At 60.8% G+C, this 17969-nt stretch overlaps 1 protein-coding gene across 3 annotated transcripts; it reads right to left on the reverse strand.

Annotated features, from left to right (window-relative positions):
• Positions 1-904: 904 nt before the first annotated feature.
• Positions 905-17969, reverse strand: RAB37 (RAB37, member RAS oncogene family). Of its 3 annotated transcripts, XM_049812106.1 has the most exons (10): positions 17537-17969; positions 11413-11523; positions 6977-7087; positions 4863-4904; positions 4637-4703; positions 4497-4549; positions 3994-4059; positions 3148-3204; positions 2793-2869; positions 905-2686 (listed from the first exon to the last, which is right to left on the reverse strand). In XM_049812106.1, the coding sequence occupies exons 1-10, from the start codon at positions 17594-17596 to the stop codon at positions 2581-2583; spliced, it is 750 nt and encodes a 249-aa protein (XP_049668063.1). In that variant the 5' UTR covers positions 17597-17969; the 3' UTR covers positions 905-2580. The 3 variants fall into 3 exon arrangements, with proteins under 3 accessions (XP_049668063.1, XP_049668062.1, XP_049668061.1); XM_049812105.1 differs by lacking the exon at positions 6977-7087; XM_049812104.1 differs by lacking the exons at positions 11413-11523; positions 17537-17969 and adding an exon at positions 9161-9355 and having other exon boundaries at positions 906-2686.

Consider the following 17969-nt stretch of genomic DNA (forward strand, 5'->3'; position numbering starts at 1 on the left):
CAAGCTGGCCAAAGGTCCTCAGGGCAGCCGGGTTCACGTTTAACCATGCTGCAGCCGGGCGAGCAAGGAGGTGACGGCAGCGTGCCGCAGGACGTGTCCCTCCCGGGTGGCTCTGTGCCGAACCCCTGCTGCAGGGACCCCAGCGGCCGAGAAACCCCCCGTGTGCTGGGGAGGGGGGGGGTGCTGGGGGTTGGCCGTGTTCCAGCTCCGGGGGGGCCGAGCTGGGAGCGAAGGGTGGGCTCATTTGTTTCCTCCACTCGGCTGAGCATTTGCCCACGGCCGCTCAGCCCTGAGAAAGGGAGCGGAGAGGAATCCCACGGCGGCCGGCGGCAGATGCCTGCGGAGAGGAAAACCAGGGCAAGCACGTCACGGTACAGCCCCAGGACAGGGGGGTCCATCGCCTGCAGCATCAATGTGGCACAGCCCTCCCTTTGGTAAAGGGGTTGTGAGCGGCACGGCCCTGCGAGCATGTGTGTTCCGGGGGGACATTTTTTGGGAACGCTGCCCTAAGTCAGGAAACAAAAGACAGCTCCAAGAGGGTTGGTTTGAGCATGGGACCGTGATAAGGAAGAAAGGCAGCAGCAAAGGAAACAGCCGGAGCTGGTTTTGGGTCCGGCAGACATCGGCAGCGCCCGCAGGATGGTGGGGTGCGGGCAGCACCGTTGCACCCCAGCTGCCTCCTCCTGCCAGGGCCCTTTGCGGCTCGGCGTGACGTTAAGGGAGCTCAGGCTGGAGGAGGGAAAGCAGAAAAGAGCCAACGTCTGTTTGTGTTGAAGCCATCCAGCATTTTTTGCAGACATCAGCCAAGCAGCAGCAGCAACGCCATTGGTGGGAAGACGGAGTTATTTGGGGAATGCTGGACTCCGCACCATGAGAACAGCAGGGGAGGAGGTTGGTTTTAATTTAACAGGCCATGTTTACTCTTCCCCTCTCACCTTTGGACTGTCTGAAATGTTCAAGGAAAGGCCCGGCGGGGAGGAAGGGGCTGTGGGTGCTTCCCCCTCCCCAGAGCTGCTCCCAGGGCCCCCCCGGCCCCGCTGCTCTGCAGCGCCGGACTGCAGCAGCCTCCCACGTTGCAGACCCGGGGCAGAGATTTCTCACACAATGAAAAAACAGGCAGATGCAAAGCCTTGAAAATACCCAGCTTTAATCTGTAAACTTGCAAAGAAAGACCCGGGAGCAGAGCAGAGGCAAAGGAGGGACGGGGGCAGGTGAGAGACGAGCAGCTGGGGCGTGGGGCCAGGGAAGATGCTGGTGGGGACTGATGTGCCGGACAGTCCCCGACTCCGACGTGCAAAAGTGCCATGCCCTCCGCAGCTGCCCTTCGCATCAACTCTTCAGCTATATAACCAAATATTCACCATCTCACCACCCTAGGTAGCGGTCAGGGGAGCCGGCAGCGTGCTGGAGGGGTCGGCAGGGCCAGGCTGAGCACCGGGGATGTGCAGCAACTCCAGGCCCAAGCCTTGTACCTTGTGCCCCGTGTAGCAGCGTTTGCTGGCTGAAGCATCTCAGGCATCTGCTCTCCAGAGAGTGGGTTTCAGCTGCTATTTGCCAGTGGCAGGAAGAAACGGTTGTGTGACACGTGCAGCGATGGGACCAGAAACCCAGTCCACCCTGGGAGCCGGCAGGCACAGCAGCCCCAGGCCACCGCGGGCACCTCCACCCCACCAGCTCCAGCCTGCGTGAGGCCAGAGATGGTTTTGTCTGGAGGGATTGAAAACAAAAAGGCTTGTCTTGTTAAAAAAAAAAAAAAAAGTCTCTAATTCCTGTGGCTACAAGAGGGGGGAAATAAAGTTTTTTCCAAATTGCCATGTGTACTAGAACTGCCCCAAGCATCGCTCGGGTGCTCCAAGGGGAGTTTTATGTCTCACGTCAGCTGCGCAGGCAGGGAGCAGGCTTGGCTGGACGCTTCCCCATCCCGGCCCTTCCCTCCGGCAGAACCAGGACACAACAGGGACATCGCTGCCCTCGTGGAGGCAGGAGGATAAAAGCTGACATTAGCAACTGCAGCAGCGAGGAGTCACGGTGAGTGTGGGCACAGGCTGGACTCAGCCGTGGGGCAGCCTGGGGGCAGAGCTGAAGCTCCCTGGAGGGAAGCCAGAGCCTGGCAGCACCGGGGACGTGGAGGCTGGATCAGACCCTTTCAGACGGACGAGAGCAGTGCCAAGAGCGGGGACGGCTGCAGGGGAGGAGAGGACCGGCGGCTGTACGAAGGCTCATCCATGGCACACACGCAACCCCTCCAGCCGCTCCCAGGAGCCCTCAGCTAGCTGCGGGGCCGTATCCTGCTCAGCTGATGGAGGCACCACAATGGCTCGCTGGCCAGGCTGGCAGTCATCACACCGCGGTTATTCCCCCAGTAGCACACAGTAAGCTCCAGGCATTGCCCCGCAGGGCAGCAGGATCTGGCCCCTGGCTCCTGGCACCAGGGCAATGGCTCTCCCCGTGCACGCCGAATTGTCCCGTCCACTCTTGGCTTGTCACAGCCTGGTTTCCTCGGGCACTCAAGGGCAGGATTGGGCCCCTGCTCTGCCTCCTGCCTGTACCCCCAGGGCTGCCAGCTCCTCCCGGCCACTCTCAGGCGAAGGCACAGCAGCTTGATTTCTTCTTCTGTGACTCGATGTAGTCATGGATCTGGAAGCGGGGCTCGTCCGGCGGCTGCACCGCACGCTGCTTCAGCTCCCTGGGGTGGTGGGGCCGCGTTACCCCCCCTGCCTGCTCCAGTGCCAGTGCGGGAGGCAGCGGGGTCAGGGGGAGACCTCCCTTGCCCAGGTCCCCCAGGTACTCACTTGGCGATGGCCAGGAAGGCTAGCTCCACGTTCATGCCCGTCTTGGCGCTCGTCTCCATGAAAGGCACCCCGTACTCCTGCAAGGGCAGCACAGCCCTGTCAGCGGCCAGCCCCAAAATTCCCTCCTGTCCCTCCGAATCATCCCTGTCACCTGGCTGAGTCTTGGGGACGAGGTGCCTTCCCCTCCCTGCCTTGCCCCAGGGTTTGTGTGCAAGCGGCTGCCGTGCTGCCCGTGCTAGAGCCAGGTGGGTCTGGGTACCCATTAGAGGGGACGGCACAGCTGCACGGGGACCCTGAGCGATGCGCAATTGTCTGGGGGGGGGCTGCGGTTGGGATAGACTCTGGCATGGCTCACCCTCGCCAGCGATGCTCCATCTTCCGTCCTCACGGCCCTCTCACTGCTCACATCAGCCTGCCAAGGGAAGGAAAGTGTCACCGCATACCAGGGCCAGCTGGCACCCTGGCAAGCAGGCAATGTGGGGTGTGCAAGGGGCTGCCGGGAACTGGGGGTGTCAGGGACCCAGGAATATCCAGTGCCCAGAGGCGAATCCAGTACCTGTTGAGCATCTGGAACCTGGTGGCATTGAGGATGTGGGGGCACATCCAGGACCTGGGGACACTGGGGACTTGGGACAGCACCCAGTGGGTACCTGTGGGCATCCGGGACCCAGGGGGGCTTCTGGTACCCTGCTGGGCATCAAGTATCCAGCATCATCCAGGATTCAGAGAGCAACCAGTCCCAGGGGAAAATCCAATACCCAATCTGTCATTGGGCACTCAGCAGCATCTGGGACCCCTGGAGAGAATGTGGGTCCTGGTTGGGCATCTGGGACTTGGGGTTACCTGGGATCTGGGGGTGCATCCAGGACCTGGGTGGTCATCCCATACCCAGCAGCATCCCGTACCCACCAGCATCCAGTACCGGGAGCATCCCATACTGGGAGCCTCAGCCTCGTGCTGCCCCCCACTGGCTGCCGGGGACACTACCCCCCCCCCCCCCCGAACCCCCAAAAACCTCTGGGGTCACCTCTGGGGCTCGGCTGAGCCCAGAAAGCAGCAGAGTCCCACGGAGGGTGTAGGCTGGCTGCACCCAGCCGGCAGGCAGAGCACCCACGGAGCCCCATCCCTCCACAGCCACAGGGACGGCAAGGGCACGGCACGGCACGGCAAACCGCGGGGTGAAGGAGGACCCTGCACGCACCTTATTGCCCAGCAGCATGATGACCACGTCCTTCTGGGCGTACTCGTGGATCTCCGTCAGCCAGGCCTGTGGGGCAGCAGGGATGCGTCAGGGTGAGCGGTACCCTCGTCCCTCCCCTCCCAGCCCTCACTCGCCCCCATAAGGATGGGGAGAATGACTTTTTTTTTGGCATGGGAACCATTCCAGCACGACAGCTGAACAGTCCTGAAAACGCCCCGTCTCCTGGCTACAGCCCAAGCCTACGCGTAGTTCACGTCCATCCCAAACCACGGTTTCTCCCTCCAGCCATTTACCGTGTCCCTAAACAAAACTCACCCAGCCATGCAGCACCCAGCCAGGCGCCCCAGGGACGAGCTCCCAGCCGGCTGGGTCTGGCCAAAACAGCCGGCGCTTACGTGTAAAACAGGATTCAAACTGCCCCGAACACCCAGCAAGCCATACACGGCACCCATGACCCCAATTCCCAGGGAGAAACACGTTCCCGACCCACGGAGGGGACTCACGCGGATGTTGTCGAAGGACATCTTGCTGGTGATATCGTAGAGCAGGAGCAGGGCTGGAAGGGAAGAGGCAGAGGCATTGCCCTGCTGCAGGGATGTGCTTCGGCTGGTATTCCCCCGTCCCCGCCAGACCCCAAACCCACCTTGGGCATCCCTGTAGTAGGCATGGGTGACGCTGCGGAAACGCTCCTGTCCTGCCGTGTCCCAGATCTGCCGAAAAGCCGCCCCGGTGAGAGCGGGGAGGGGAAATCCCTCCCAGCTGGGGATGGATGCCCCTGTGGCTCCCGGCCCTGCCAGACCACCGCTCTCAGCCTGGGGGGGAGTTCAAGCAATCTGGCTGGGAATTGCTCACCCCCTCCCAAAGCTCACCTGCAACTTCACCTTCACGCCATCCACGGCCACCACTTTGTTCTGCAGAAAAGAAGGAGAGCACGTTCATCAGCCCAAAGCATGCCTTGGTGTGGGTGCTGGCCAGCCCCGGCTTGGAACCTGTCATGCCCCGGCCCCTCGGCTGCTCTCCCCTGGCCAGCAGGATGAAGCCAGGCTGCCCGTGGGGATGGACGTTGAAGCCTCATTGCTACAAACCCTGGTCCTGCTGGGGGGCTGCGATGCCACGCGGTGGCTGTGGGGACATCCCAGAGCAGCATCCCCTCGTGTCAGGGTGGAAAAGAGCAGAATCAGGCCCTGACGGAGACAGGACACCAAGATCCCAGTCTGCTTTAGATCCGGTGCCTCGCTCACCTCCTACAGCCAGCACCCCCATCTTTGTGGCTCCCAAGTCCCGTAACGAGCTGGCTAACGATGCAGGCTGCCCCGCAGAGCCTGGGGATGCCGATCTGCTTCGGCTCCTACCGGGCAGCCCCGGGCTTGCCTGCGTGGCCAGGGGAAGTTCGGCAAAGCTGGGGAAGTGGGGAGGTCTTGCATGAACTACATGCAAATGTGCATTCATGAATAACGTCTTGGTGTGTTTTTATAATGTTTGCCCACCATAAAGCCCTGACCCTTCTGCCACGATTCCTCTGCTCCCTGTGCCGAACGAACCACTGCTGCACTAAAAATTTGGGCTATTTGCAGCAATTTAAGGCCTTCGCGTGCTACGAGCTGCCTGGGGATGCTCAGTGGGCGATGCTGGGTCTCCAGCTCAGGTTTCTTTGCTGGTGGGAGCCTTGCTTGGCCCTTAAAGGTGGTTGCAGACACTGAGCTGGGGGGGTTGCAGGTAGCACATAGCTTTATCCAGCACAGCAGGAGGAAATCTGGGTTAGTTAGGGCGGTTTGCAGCCAGGCTGGGACTGGGGAAGTGAAGAGGCATTTGCAAGTGAGTGGAGAAGTCAGTTACTGGGGCTTAAGCAATTGCTGTACCCAACTCAGAAGAGCAGGGACTTCTCTCCAGAGGCTCGAGAAAAGAAAAGCAGGAGTTACTGAAGGGCTATTTTAAGACTATTAAAGAATTGTACTTGGAGGGATGATTCTGGAAAGCGAAGACCCCTATAAATAATTTCGTTGCCTGGAATTGTTTGAAATGGAAATTCAGCCCATGTGGAGATGATAAAAGTTGAGAAAATGGGCTGAATAAAAAAAAAAACAAACGTGCCCTAGGAGACACTGGAAATGATTTGCCAGCAGCAAGCCATGAGCTGCTGGAGGGGATGCTTGCACGAGCTGACAACATCCCTGGGGCCACCAGCGCTGAGCCCAGCAGTGGGACGGGGCAGATTTTCCTTCTTTCCTGACTTTATCGGAAGGACAGGCCACAAGACCCCTCCAAAGCGAACCCCCAGCCCTCTCCCCCAGGCCCTGCTCCCCAACCCCCCCAATTCCCCCCTGCAAGCCAAGAGCAGCCCAGCAAAGGCAGCAGAAAACCAGAGCAGCTGCAGCTGCGGAGGCAGAGGAAGCGCCGACCACGCTCGACACGTGTCGGCAGCCACAGACAGAGCCCAGACCGGGGACAACCCCCGTGACTTCCAGCCTGCTGAAACGCCGCTCTACCCTGAGCTGCAAACAGCTCTGCCCGCCTGTGCATCCCCAGAGAGACCCTGCAGCTGAAATTTGGTGAACAGAGAGCAGCGGGAAGGTTTAAATGGGATCTGGTGACCTTAACAACTCCTCGACAGCCCATTTCAGCCCTTTCCAAAGCACAAAATTACAGCAGCCAGCGTTTGCCCCCCGAGCTGTTGGCCTCAGCCTGGCCGGTGGGCTGTGCCAGCTGCCCACCGCACACCCCGAGCCCACGCATCCGGCTGGGATGGGCCAAACCGAGGCTTTTTGCTGATTTAAAGGCAAGAGCTGACAGTCCCAGCGGGCTCTTCCCTCTGTTACAGCTCTCCCAGGGAGAGGTGGAAGGGTTTCAGCAAGTGCCTGCAGCTGGTTGGGAGAATATTTGGGGTGCAGAGGCTGGAAACCCCCTGTCCCTCCTTCCCAGCACCCTGTCCTGGCTGAGGTGCAGGTCGGGAGAGGCGAGGGGCTGGCAGCTGTGGTGGTCTCACCCGGAAATCTATGCCCACGGTGGCTATGAACGTCCCGGAGAGAAAGGCCCCGTCTTTGAACTGGAGCAGGAAGCAGGTTTTCCCCACGCCCGAGTCTCCAAGTAACATCACCTGCAAGATGGGCGCAGGGAGAGGTGTCAGCGGGATGGGGAGGGCGCAGCTTCCCCGGGTGGTGCTGAGCCCCTCCCCGGTCCCACGTGTCCCTCTGTTTCTTTCCCCAAGGCTGGTCCAGCTGGGTCTGGGGACGCCGCTGAGAGCTGGGGGTGGGATGGGACCCCCAAGGGTACAGCCAGGTGATGCCCCAGGGCAACGGAGCAGCCCCCAGCCACCGAAAAGGGGGAGAGCAGAAGAGGAGAGCTGGTGGGAAGGCAGGTACCGCACCGAGAAGAGATGTCTTCGGGCCGGGCCCTGGCCATCTCCCAGCCCAGCAGGCTCCTGGAGAACCGGCCGCAACTCCCGGACACACGGAGCCGCCTCCACCCACGCTTTGCCCCCGGCCCCGGGTGTGCCCAGCCCAAGGGGTAGTGCATGGCTTGGGCAAACGCCACCGCGTCTGGGACTCTCACCCTGCCTGCCACAGACACCAAAGCAAACACGGTGCCTTTTCCCCTCCTGCTAAGCAAACAGGCTCAGCCCAGGCTCCCCAACTGCTCTGGCACCACCAGACTCGGGCAGGCAGCAGCCAGGACCAATGCTGGTCTCGGTAAGCACAGCCTTACCCGATGCCTTGATGCCATGCTCTCCTCCCCGCTCGCTGGCAGCAGCCCTTTCCTGCCCGGCAGTAATTAACCTGACACTGACTGCATCTAGCCCCTGCCTAAAAATGGCAGCGAGCAGGATTCCAGCAAGAAGGTCCATCCCTGCAAGTCCACCCTGCTGGGATGCTGGAGCCTGCAAAGCAAACCCACTCAGCCCTGCTGCCTGGGCAAACACAGAGAGCTGTGGCCACCCTCAGCAGGGATGGCACAGCAAAACACGCTGTGGGCCAGCCCAGCCAGAGCTGGGGGCTGGAAATGCTCTGCCTCCTGCCAATTCACTTTGTTGGTCAAATCCTTCCCCAGGACACCCCAACCCTGCCCAGGCTGGACGGCACCTGGGAACACTGCTCAGTTCTTCCTCCGCCTTGCTTCAGACCAAGCTGGCAACTGATTTCCTCCCTCAAACACAAAAATTGCCCTCCACTGAAAGGAGGCAGAGTGGAGAGGGTGAGGGCAAAGGAATAAAAGTGTTTTGGGGAAGGTGGCAGCACACCTTGGGAGCCTCCCTGCTTTGGGAGCCGGCTCAGTGAGGTGGCAGGACTGTCGGTGCTGGGCTCAGACTAGGGCTGCATATTAAATTTTTTGGACAAAAGGTTTATCGGCCCTGTGCCCCCCCTCTGCTGCCAGGAAGAGGAAGGTGCTTCCTCAGGGTGACCCTCGGCCGAGCTGGGCTGGGGAAGAAGGGGGGCAAACAGGGAGGAGGGTTCCCACCCCGATGTCTGGCAGGGGTGCAGGGGTGTTTGTGGGGGGGGGGGTGTGGGCTGGGTGCGGGGCCCTGGCCTGGCTCGGCTTTGGGCCACACACGCTGTCTCCCTCCCTCCCTGGTGCCCTTGGGGTGCTGGGATGGGCTGGATGGGGTCCTGTTTCCCCTGCCCTGTATCACGGAGGGCACTGCTGTCCCAGCTGGCAGGACCCCCCCTTGCCTGGAGAAGAGCAGGACGGCCTTTCAGACGGCAGAGCTCGGCCGTGTCCCACCCCCAAGTTAGTCCCACTGCCCACCCACCAAGCCGAGACCCCCCAAAACCCCTATTTCTGCAGGTGGGCGACAGGGGGAACGGGACCCCCGTCGCCACCTTGGGGCAGGGACCCCCTATCTCCACCTCCCGGGGGGGGGGGAGGACCCTCATCCCCACATCTGCTCGATCTGGGACCCCCCCGGGATAGGGGCGGGCAGGGCTGGGGGGGGTCCGCTGGGGCTGCCGCCTCCTTCCCCTTCCCCTTCCCCTTCCCCTTCCCCTTCCCCGACCCGCAGCCGCTTCCTGGGCGCGATCGCGGCACCGGGGGAAGCGGGCGGTCCCCGGCCCCCCCCCCCCCCCGGACCCCTCCCGGTCTCCCCCGGGCCGGTGGGGCGAGTCCCAACCTCCACCCCCGACAGAACTTTTGGGGGTCCATCCCCGCTCCCCCCTCACCCCGCGCCACCTCCCACCTTGCCGGCCAGCTCGTAGTCCCGGGGCAGAGCGGGGGGGTCCCCGTTCCCCGCCGGGGGGGTCCCGCTCCCCGCCGTCCCTCCGGGGCCGCTCATGGTGCGTCCGAGCGGAGCCGCCGAGTCCCGGCCCCCGCGGGACCAGCGGGAGCCGCGGCCCCACCCGGCCCGGCCCTGCCCTGCCCGCCTTCCTCCTCCTCTTCCTCCTCCTCCTCCCCGGCCGATGCCACCCCCAAGGCTGTGCCCCGGCCACCTCCCTGCCCTGCCCGGCCCGGCCCCGGGATGAGGAAGAGGAGGCTCAAGGCTGGAAACCTGCACCCACCCACCCACCCCCCGCACCCCCACACCGGGGACCCCGGGGTGCTTGGGTTTGCCAGGGGCTCGGCGGCACCGGACAACGGGCAGAGCCGTGGCACGTCCCGCCAGACACACGGATGGGGAGAGAAGGAACCGCTCACCCCACAAATGAACAGCCCCCAGCCCCCCCCAGGGTGTGGGGATGAAGACCCCAGTGCTAAATCGCCCCCGCCACGCCGGCTCGGTGGGGACGGTAGCTCCCACTCCCACCCCACCGGTCCGGTCGAGGGTGGGGGGTTTAGCCCGTCTGCTCCAGCCCCGACGGCTGCTGAACCGGGCCCCGGGTTCGCACCAAGGCGCAGAGAAGCCGGGAGGAAACCAGAAGCAGCGGCCGTTAGCCGGAAGCCATGCACCGCGGCGAGCCAGTTCAGCGGCTCGGCTGGGACGGCTGCCAGGGCTCCCGCTCCCCCCGGCTGCTCACGGCCCCCAGCATCCTACGCCGGCCATTGGGATGTGGTTCGTAGCGCTCTTCATTTGGGAAAAGGCCAAGCGTGGGAATGCGGGAGAAGTCCTGGGGCAGAGCCAGGAACGTTGCATTGTCCAAAATCTCACTCCATGAAACCCCATCCAGGTCCAGATGTCTTCAAGCTTACAGGCACCACTCCACGGAGAGGAGCCTTCAGCTCCCTCTGATTTATTTTCCCCGGGGATGCCCAGCCCATCGCCCCAGCAAGTCCAGGGCTAATCTCAGGGCGAAGGCCACGCGTGGCTGCGGGAGGTCCGATGGCAGAGATGCCCTCTGCGAGGTCACCCGCCTCTGCGTCTTCCTCGGCTGCCGGCTCCTGCTCCAGCCAAGCCTCCCTCTGCCCCTCGGGAAAGGGAACCTGTATTTCCAGTCCCATAACTGCGCTCAGACCCAGCCAGGGGATTTATAGTTTATATTCCCTCTTTCACCAGGAAAGTGCCCAGAGCTGAAGGCTGGAGACACTCGGAGCTCCTAGAAGCGGCTGAGCTCCCCTGCAGCTTGCTGGGGAGGGGGCCTGGAAGGATACGGCAAACCGTGTTGGCGCTCACGGAGTTGCCTGGGCAGGAAAAACTCCTGGCTGAGCATCACCTCCCCACGCTGTCATTTGCTGCAGGAGAAACAAAGCAGCCGAGAGCTGGCAAAGGTCAGGAGCACGGCTGAGCCTCCTCTGCCTGCCCAGGGCTCGGCACTGCCCGCAGGGGCACTCTTGGCTGCCAGCCCCTGGGCTGCTTGGCCCCAGACCCCCCATGCTGGTACCACATGTTTCCCTGCTTCCTTGGCCTGGACTCGAGAGAAAATCCCCACGGGTAATAGCATCCTCATGGGTAATAGCCATCCCATGGGTAACGGCCTCGTGCTGAGCCCCAGCCTTGTCAGGGATGCTGGAGGGATGCTGGTCTCACTGCGCAGTGAGGTCCAAAGCGCTGTCTCTGTCCCAGTCTCCCCCAGGAGAGAGGACACACGTGTCAGAGCCACTCACCGGCCCCGCGGCAGCTCTGCAAATAGTGCTGGACGGCAGCCGAGTGCTTTTTCCAGGCGCTGTAGCCATCTGCCTGACTTTTTGTGAGGGCCCTGGGCCGCACAGGCAGGACACCGGCTGGCTTCTCCCTGGGAGAGCAGGGCCGCTCCAAAGGCTGCTTTCTGGGTGTGAAGCAAAAGGCTGCATTCAGGCACGGCCCCACAGAGAGTTTTGGGATGTGAAGCCTCGTCCATCCGCCATCCCCTCCAGCAACTGAAGCGCACCTGCCCCCAGCTTGCCGGCAAGCACACAGCCAAACAGGGCCCTTCATCCAGCAGCACCAAATTCTCCCAATTCTTTGTGCTTAGCACCGCTTAGAAGCATAGAAACGTAGCTTATGATTACCCAAATAAAGCTGCTTCCCCAAGGGTAAGCAAGGTTGCACAGCCCAGGGACCAGGAATTGGGTTCTTACCGTAAACCCAATGCCCACAGTAGCGGAGAAGGAGCCAGGAATGAACTTGCCCTGGTCAAACTGGACCAGCAGAGATGTCTTCCCCACGCCGCTGTCTCCGACCAGGATCGTCTGCAAGGACCAGGTAAAGAGGAGTCAGTGCATGGGAGCAGGCGGTGCCCGAGCCTGCAGGTACAGCATGCAGCCAGGGGCTGGGAATTTAGGGAGAGGGTGCTGGGGGGATGCAGCAGGGAACACAGCAGGATCGGGAGGGACCAGCCTGGCCCCGGATCATGGCAGAGCCGTGGGCCCCATGGAAACCCCATGGCAGCCCCCCTGCCCAGCCCTGCCCAGCAGCAGATTGTCCCAAGGGCTGCTGGGTGCCAGCATCAGGGCCAGATGGCTTGTCCCACTGGGCCCTGTTCCTTGCTGTCCCCTTGGGTCCTGCCACCTGCCTGGGGAGGAATTTCCACCGCTCTGACCATCTCTGTAATAAATGAAATGTGCCCCAGACTGAGCTTCAGGCATTAGCCCACTGTGCCCTCCCCAAGTGCAGAGGTGGAAGAGAAAGCGAAGCGCAGCCCGTCATGGGGAGTGAGCAGGAGAGACGCTCCTGCCCCAGCTTGGGAAGCTGCTGAGCAGAGCCAGCCTTGGCTTGCACAGCCCTGGCAGAAAACCTCTTTGGGAGGACTCTGGCGGCACTGGGTTAGGTCCAAGACTGTTTAGTAAAGACAGCATCTCCCGCAGCTGCTGCACACAGCCACTGCCACAGCCACGCAGCCTCTCTGGGGCACCGGGCTGTTTTCATGCTGCATTAATGCCGTGGACCCACAGTGCTCCCCGCCGGCAGGGTGCTGGGTTTGAAGTCCTGGAACCTCTCTGCCTCTCCAGCCCTTCATGGGAAGCCCCAGGGCTGTCCTGCAGGGGGCAAAGCTTGCTTGTCCCCGAGCAGAAGGGACAAGGGAGCTGTGCAGGTGTCAGAGCTGGGCCATTGCCATCACCTCCCGAGCAGCTCCCAAGCTGCCAGCCTGTGGCCCTGGTACCCACACCGCATTCCTGGGGAGCCTATCCTCCCTTCTGCTCCTGCCAGTGTTCCTCCAAATCCCTGGCCTAAGGGAGAACAACGGTGCAAACGCAAATCCCTCCCTCCCCTCTCTGCCAGTATCTGGGTTTTGTTTGCAGAGCCACCGGCACAAACATTCCCATCCTTTCAGGAAACCGAGGCACTTTCAACCCTTTCAGAGGGACACAAGTTAAAATAAACACTCTGCTAACCGGTTTCTTGCTCAGAAGTGATTTTGGCTCTCTCTTTCAGGACACAGGTATTGCTGTAGCTGCTGCCCTGGCAAGCGCTGAGCTGGCCCTGCGGCAGTGTCCCGTCCCCCCATCATGGGTCCCCTGCCACCCCTGAGGCTGCAGGGCAGAGCCAGCAAGGTGCTGGGCCTGAACCCCCCCACTCTCTGCCTCCACCTGTGCTGCACTTCACTGCATCTGTTGTTTCCCCCTCAATTTGTGTTTAGTCCAATACAGCTCCAGCAGCCCTGCTCAATCCCAGGGCAACTCAGCTCTTCATCCCCACCCCGGGTGACATCGTGAAGGTCACTCTTTGCCTGCCAAGTGGAAGCTGTTGCTTCAGCATCTTCCTGATGGCCAAGAGAGCCTCTGCATATGGCCGGTCCCATCCCTCCATCACCTGCCCTGTACCGAGGCGCCCTGAGGTGAAACCCGGGCTGGCACCACTTTGGGCACTGCACGTACCCCTGGTGAAGAGTAGGGCAGAGGAGCATGGAGAAACGTGTTTAATCAAGTGCCCAAACAGCCCTGGCAGCTCAAGAACTGATTTTGTGCTCCACGAGGCTATGGGGGATCCAGCCAACAGGCAACAGGCACATGCCACATGCCACCCGGCACCACAGTTCCTGCCACTCCACAGCCCCAAAGGAGTGGGCTGAAACCAAAAGCCAAGGAGCTTGAGGACCACAAATGAAGCAGGAACATGGACTGGCAGGAGACCAGCATCATGCCTTGCATAAATCACCGCACCACAACCTGCCTGGAGCCTGTTAATGCCAATACGCTTCAGTGAAACGCTCGCTTCGGTGAATCAGCATTTTTCCCTGGAAAAAACATCCCAAACCCCAAACATCTCCTGGGAAAAGCCTGACCTGTTGAGCAGAGCTTTTGGCAGGAGGGAGCCCTGCACTTCTGCAGGGCTCAGAGGCAGCAACCTGGGGTCAGATCTGCAGCCAGAGATTTCTGTGCCCTCCCTAACTAGATGTCAGGCTGTTTGCAGGTCACTTGTACGTTCAGAGCAGCCCCGTGGGTTGGGAGCCTGTGCGAGAGCTGGGGGGATGTTGGGAGGCAGAAATCTCTGGGTGAAGTCCTTGCACGTGGGCCAGAGGAGCTGGGTCATCCCTTTCCCTGGGGGGAATTTCCCTGCCCAAACCCCCTTTGGCTTTGCCCTGGGGCCCAGACACATTCCCTGTGCACAGAGAAGGATCTGCCCTGGAGCAGCCACATAGGAAAACACCCCAAGAGTTCATTACCGTGGGGCTCCTGCACCCCAGCACTGCATTCTTTGGTGCTACACTATTCCCAGGTAAATCACTGGTGCTGGGAGGTGCAACAGAACCAGCTGCACCCTGCATCGCTGTCTTTGGGAGCAGTTAATGCAGAAAATGGCATTAATTATGGAGGGAGGAGAGATGGCTGGAATGAGCACCAGAAAGCCTCCAGAGCCCAGGATTCACAGAGAACATGTATAAAAGGCAGGCTCTGCTATCAATAATTTAACTGGGATTTATAAGAGAGACAACTCATGAATTGCTTCATGACTGAATAATAATAACAGTAAAAGTTGGCCTGAATCAGCCAAGAGATTCCTAATGACTTCAGGAAAAGCTCATGGGCTCTGTGGAGGTACAGCACAGTGGAAATCACCATGGCCTTCCTGGCTATGAAATAAACATAAAAGAAGAAGAAAAACCCCTCTGTGGAGTGGATGTGGCTAGCCAGCTGTTGAAACCTCAGTTTGGACATGCCTGAGTCATGATAAGAAGCCTCCCAGTGACAAAGCTCCGTACCTGCCCTTCCTCTTGCCAGCATCCTCGGCCACAGCCCAGCCTCCCAAGCACCCTGCGTTTTCCTGGGGTTTTTCCTTTGCCCGGAAAACTTTGGCAAAAATGCTTAGAGATTCCTTTTGGTGCTGTAGTTCTTTTCTGCATGGTGGTGTGGGGATGGAGCAGTGCTTTGCGGGGGTGCATGCACAGGTGGGCTGGCCAAGGCACAGAGGGAAACCTGGCCAAGACTGGGAAAGCCACTGGGTGACAGTCCCAAAGCACCGCTCCTGAGCCCCAGTACAATCAGAGAAGTTCTTGTTTCCAGCTAAAGGAAATTATTTCCACTGTGTGGGCAGAGGTAACTTTGCTTCTCCACCACCCCACAGTTCGCCTGCTCCACAGCCCCAGCAGGCACAGCTTGTAACACACCCCCGAGCAGACCTGTCTGCCAGCTCTGCCTTAGGGAAAGAGCAAATATCCCTCCCCACAACTCAAATTAGGGACTTTGGGATAATTCAGACCCAGGTGAATCACCTCCCTTCAAAACCGCTGCTGGCTCAGTGCAGGTTGCAGACACAAGGCAGAGCAATGGGGCAGTGAGGGCAAACCCACTCAGATCTGCCCTACCCGTGCTGGCAGTCAGTGAGCAAAGGAGATATTTTGGTCTAACATGCCTAGGGAAGAGAGGTTTTGCACGGCTGTCAAAGCAGTGTGGGGAGGTGATTGCTGCATTTCCAGTGCCAGCCAAGCGGGAAGAGATCTAGGACAGCGCGTGCGGTTTGAGGTTTTCTTCCCAGTTCATTTTGAGCTTTAATGCATGGTAGCTGGACCTGAGCTAACATGTAGCTAGCAGGAGCCTGACAGCGTAAAACTCCAGTCCTGGGAGATGCAGGGAGAAGAGAGGTGCCCTCCACAGGCTCTGCTGCTGCTTTCAGAAAGCTGCTGAAGCCCCAAACCCAAAGACTTGCTCACAGGTCAGCAGGATTTGTCACAACAAATTGTGGCCATTGTGTACGTGCGCCCCAGCACAACTGCCTGCAGAGCTCAGCCAGGGCACAGCACTGGGAGAGGTGTAAGAGTGAAGCTGTGGCTTCTTTCGGCCCCTGGCCACCCTGCTGTCATGGTCTCTCAGGGACGCATTACCGAGACTTATTTCTACCTTCCCTATGAACAAAATTGTGTTGCCTCTCCCCTCCTTCAGGCAGTGCTCCAGGGCAACTTGGATGCTGCTGGATGATGCCGTGAGCTGTCCTGTGCCAGAGGGACACCTCAGAGCTGTCCTCAGCCTGCCCAGGCACTGTTTCACCACGGCCAAGCCCCTTACACTGGCTCGAGCCAGAGCCCCGCGTCTTCTGCCAGCCCAGCTGGACCCTTGCCCTGGCAGAGACTGCATTTCAGCCCTGTAGACACGAGCTCTAGGGCTACGCAAAAAGACAAAAGCTGGCTTAGGTCACGCAGGGGATCCCTGTTTGCAAACCCCCTGCTAACACCTTGAATCAACCATAGCCCAGGGTCATGTCCCTCTCCCCCTGGGGCTTGTTCCAGCTAAATGGATCCAAGCATCCAATGGGAGGAAGAAGAATTTGGCAATTGGTCAAATCACCTGAAAGCAGAATCTGTCATTTTGTGCCAAGTGAAACTTTTCTGGAACAGCCCAGAACAAACCTCTGTTCCCACTTTGATTTGCTCCTAGCCTGTTTCCTTCCCAGGCCTGGGTTTAGCCACCAATCAGAAATCATTTAACCTTTGCCTCCAGAGTGCAAAGCTCTCTTGGGGTTTCTCAGCACATCTGAAATGTGATTCCTTGCTCAGAAACAAGATCTAGCGAGGTATTTGCTGCCTCACATCCCTGGAGCAGAGCAGGCTTGTTTCTGCATGACAAGCAACCCAGCTAGGAGCGGCAGTGTAATACCAAGGGAAACAGCAGAGAACTGGGATGGTTATTTGTCTGGGCATCTCTTCTGCCCAGAGACTCATTTCCACCAGTGTCGTTCCTTTACTGCAGCAGCTCATTGCTGGAGAAGAGAGAGTTAAGGTTTTGCAAAGAATCAAAGTTTCTTGAGTCATCCCTGGAGGCATGTCCTACGTATTAGGTGTACAACAGAAATGAGAGTTGCTAGTAATTGATATTTTCCTGCTAATCAAGGGCTGGGCACATTGCCCTGAGTAGAGCAGGATGTAAAATAGACTGGGATTTGTGAAGAGGGATCAACACAGCCCCTGCCCTTTCCCCTGCTCTGCTCTACCCCGCTTTTCCCCCGCTGCCCAGGGGTGTCGGTCCCTGCACAGTCACTGGGGACTGCAGCAGAGGCTTCAGGACAGCAAGAGGGAGTGATGGGTGGATCTGGCAGAGCTCAGCGTCTCCTCCATGTCTCCTGGAGTTGCAGGGCAGCGTCTGACTGCAGGGAGAAAAAGCCCTGCTCCAGCAAAGCCTACAGCAGAGCCTGAGCCACCCAGATCTTGCGGGGACAGCAGCAGCCCCAGCCACCCTCTGCACCGTGGAGTTACAAAACGCAGTCCCAGGGACCCCGCAGAAGAGAAAGATTTTAAAGCAAGGGGGGCAGGGATGGAGATCTCTTGGGACACCGCTATTTCATGGCAGGGAAGTCTCGGGTCCTTAGGCTGCCTCTGGCAACCAGAGCCCCGGAGCGCAGGTCCCCCCGACCCCTCGGAGCATGCACAGGACAGCCGGCTGCCGGCTGTGCCGCGGGGCTGGCCCCTTTCCAGCTCTCTCGCCCGCTTTGCTTTGCAAACACGCCCGATCCTGCCGCCCTCCTCCCCACCGTCACCCGGGAGGTGGCGGGGACCGGGGCCGAACCCCGTGGGTTGCCCAGCCCCGGCCGCCGCAAACTGGGGGGGCGGGGGGAAGAACTGCAGCCGCATCCCCCCCCCCCACCCCGCCGAGACGGTGGGTGGCGAATGGACCCCACCGACACAAGAGGAGCGAGGAGGGGAGAGGGACGGAGTTTGCCGGGGAAGTTCAAGCAGGCGCCCGACCCCGGCAGTTGCTCTCAGGCCGCCCCGGCACACCCCCCGCCCCCCCGGGTTCCCCCTCTCTCCGAGCACCGCCGCTGCCCCAGCCCTACCTTGTGCAGCAGGGCCTCGTTGTAGCCAGCCCCCCCCGAGCCGGCGGCGCGGGTCTCCATGGCCGGGGTGCATGGGCCGCCTCCGGCCGCCGGCGCTGGGGCTGGGACCGGGCCGGGCCGGGCTGCTCCTGCAGCACCACGGACAGCAGCCGCGCCGCCTTCAGCACCACGGACAGCGGCCGCGCCGCCTTCAGCACCACGGACAGCGGCCGCCCCCCCACCCCCGGCCCGGCCCGCTCCGGTCCCGTTGGTCCCGGTCTGGCTCCGCAGGGGCCGCGGTTCGGCCCGGCCCGGTTCAGCACAGCACGGCTGGGTTTGGTCCGGTTGGGTTTTGATCGGCGCGGCCCGGTTCAGCACGGCTCGGTCCGGGCCCCCGCAGGACAGCGGAGCTGTGCCCGGCTCCTCGCCGCCGCCGCTGACGTGCCCGCCCCGC

The sequence above is a fragment of the Accipiter gentilis genome, chromosome 10 (assembly GCF_929443795.1).
Source record: "Accipiter gentilis chromosome 10, bAccGen1.1, whole genome shotgun sequence".
Classification (NCBI taxonomy): domain Eukaryota; kingdom Metazoa; phylum Chordata; class Aves; order Accipitriformes; family Accipitridae; genus Astur; species Astur gentilis.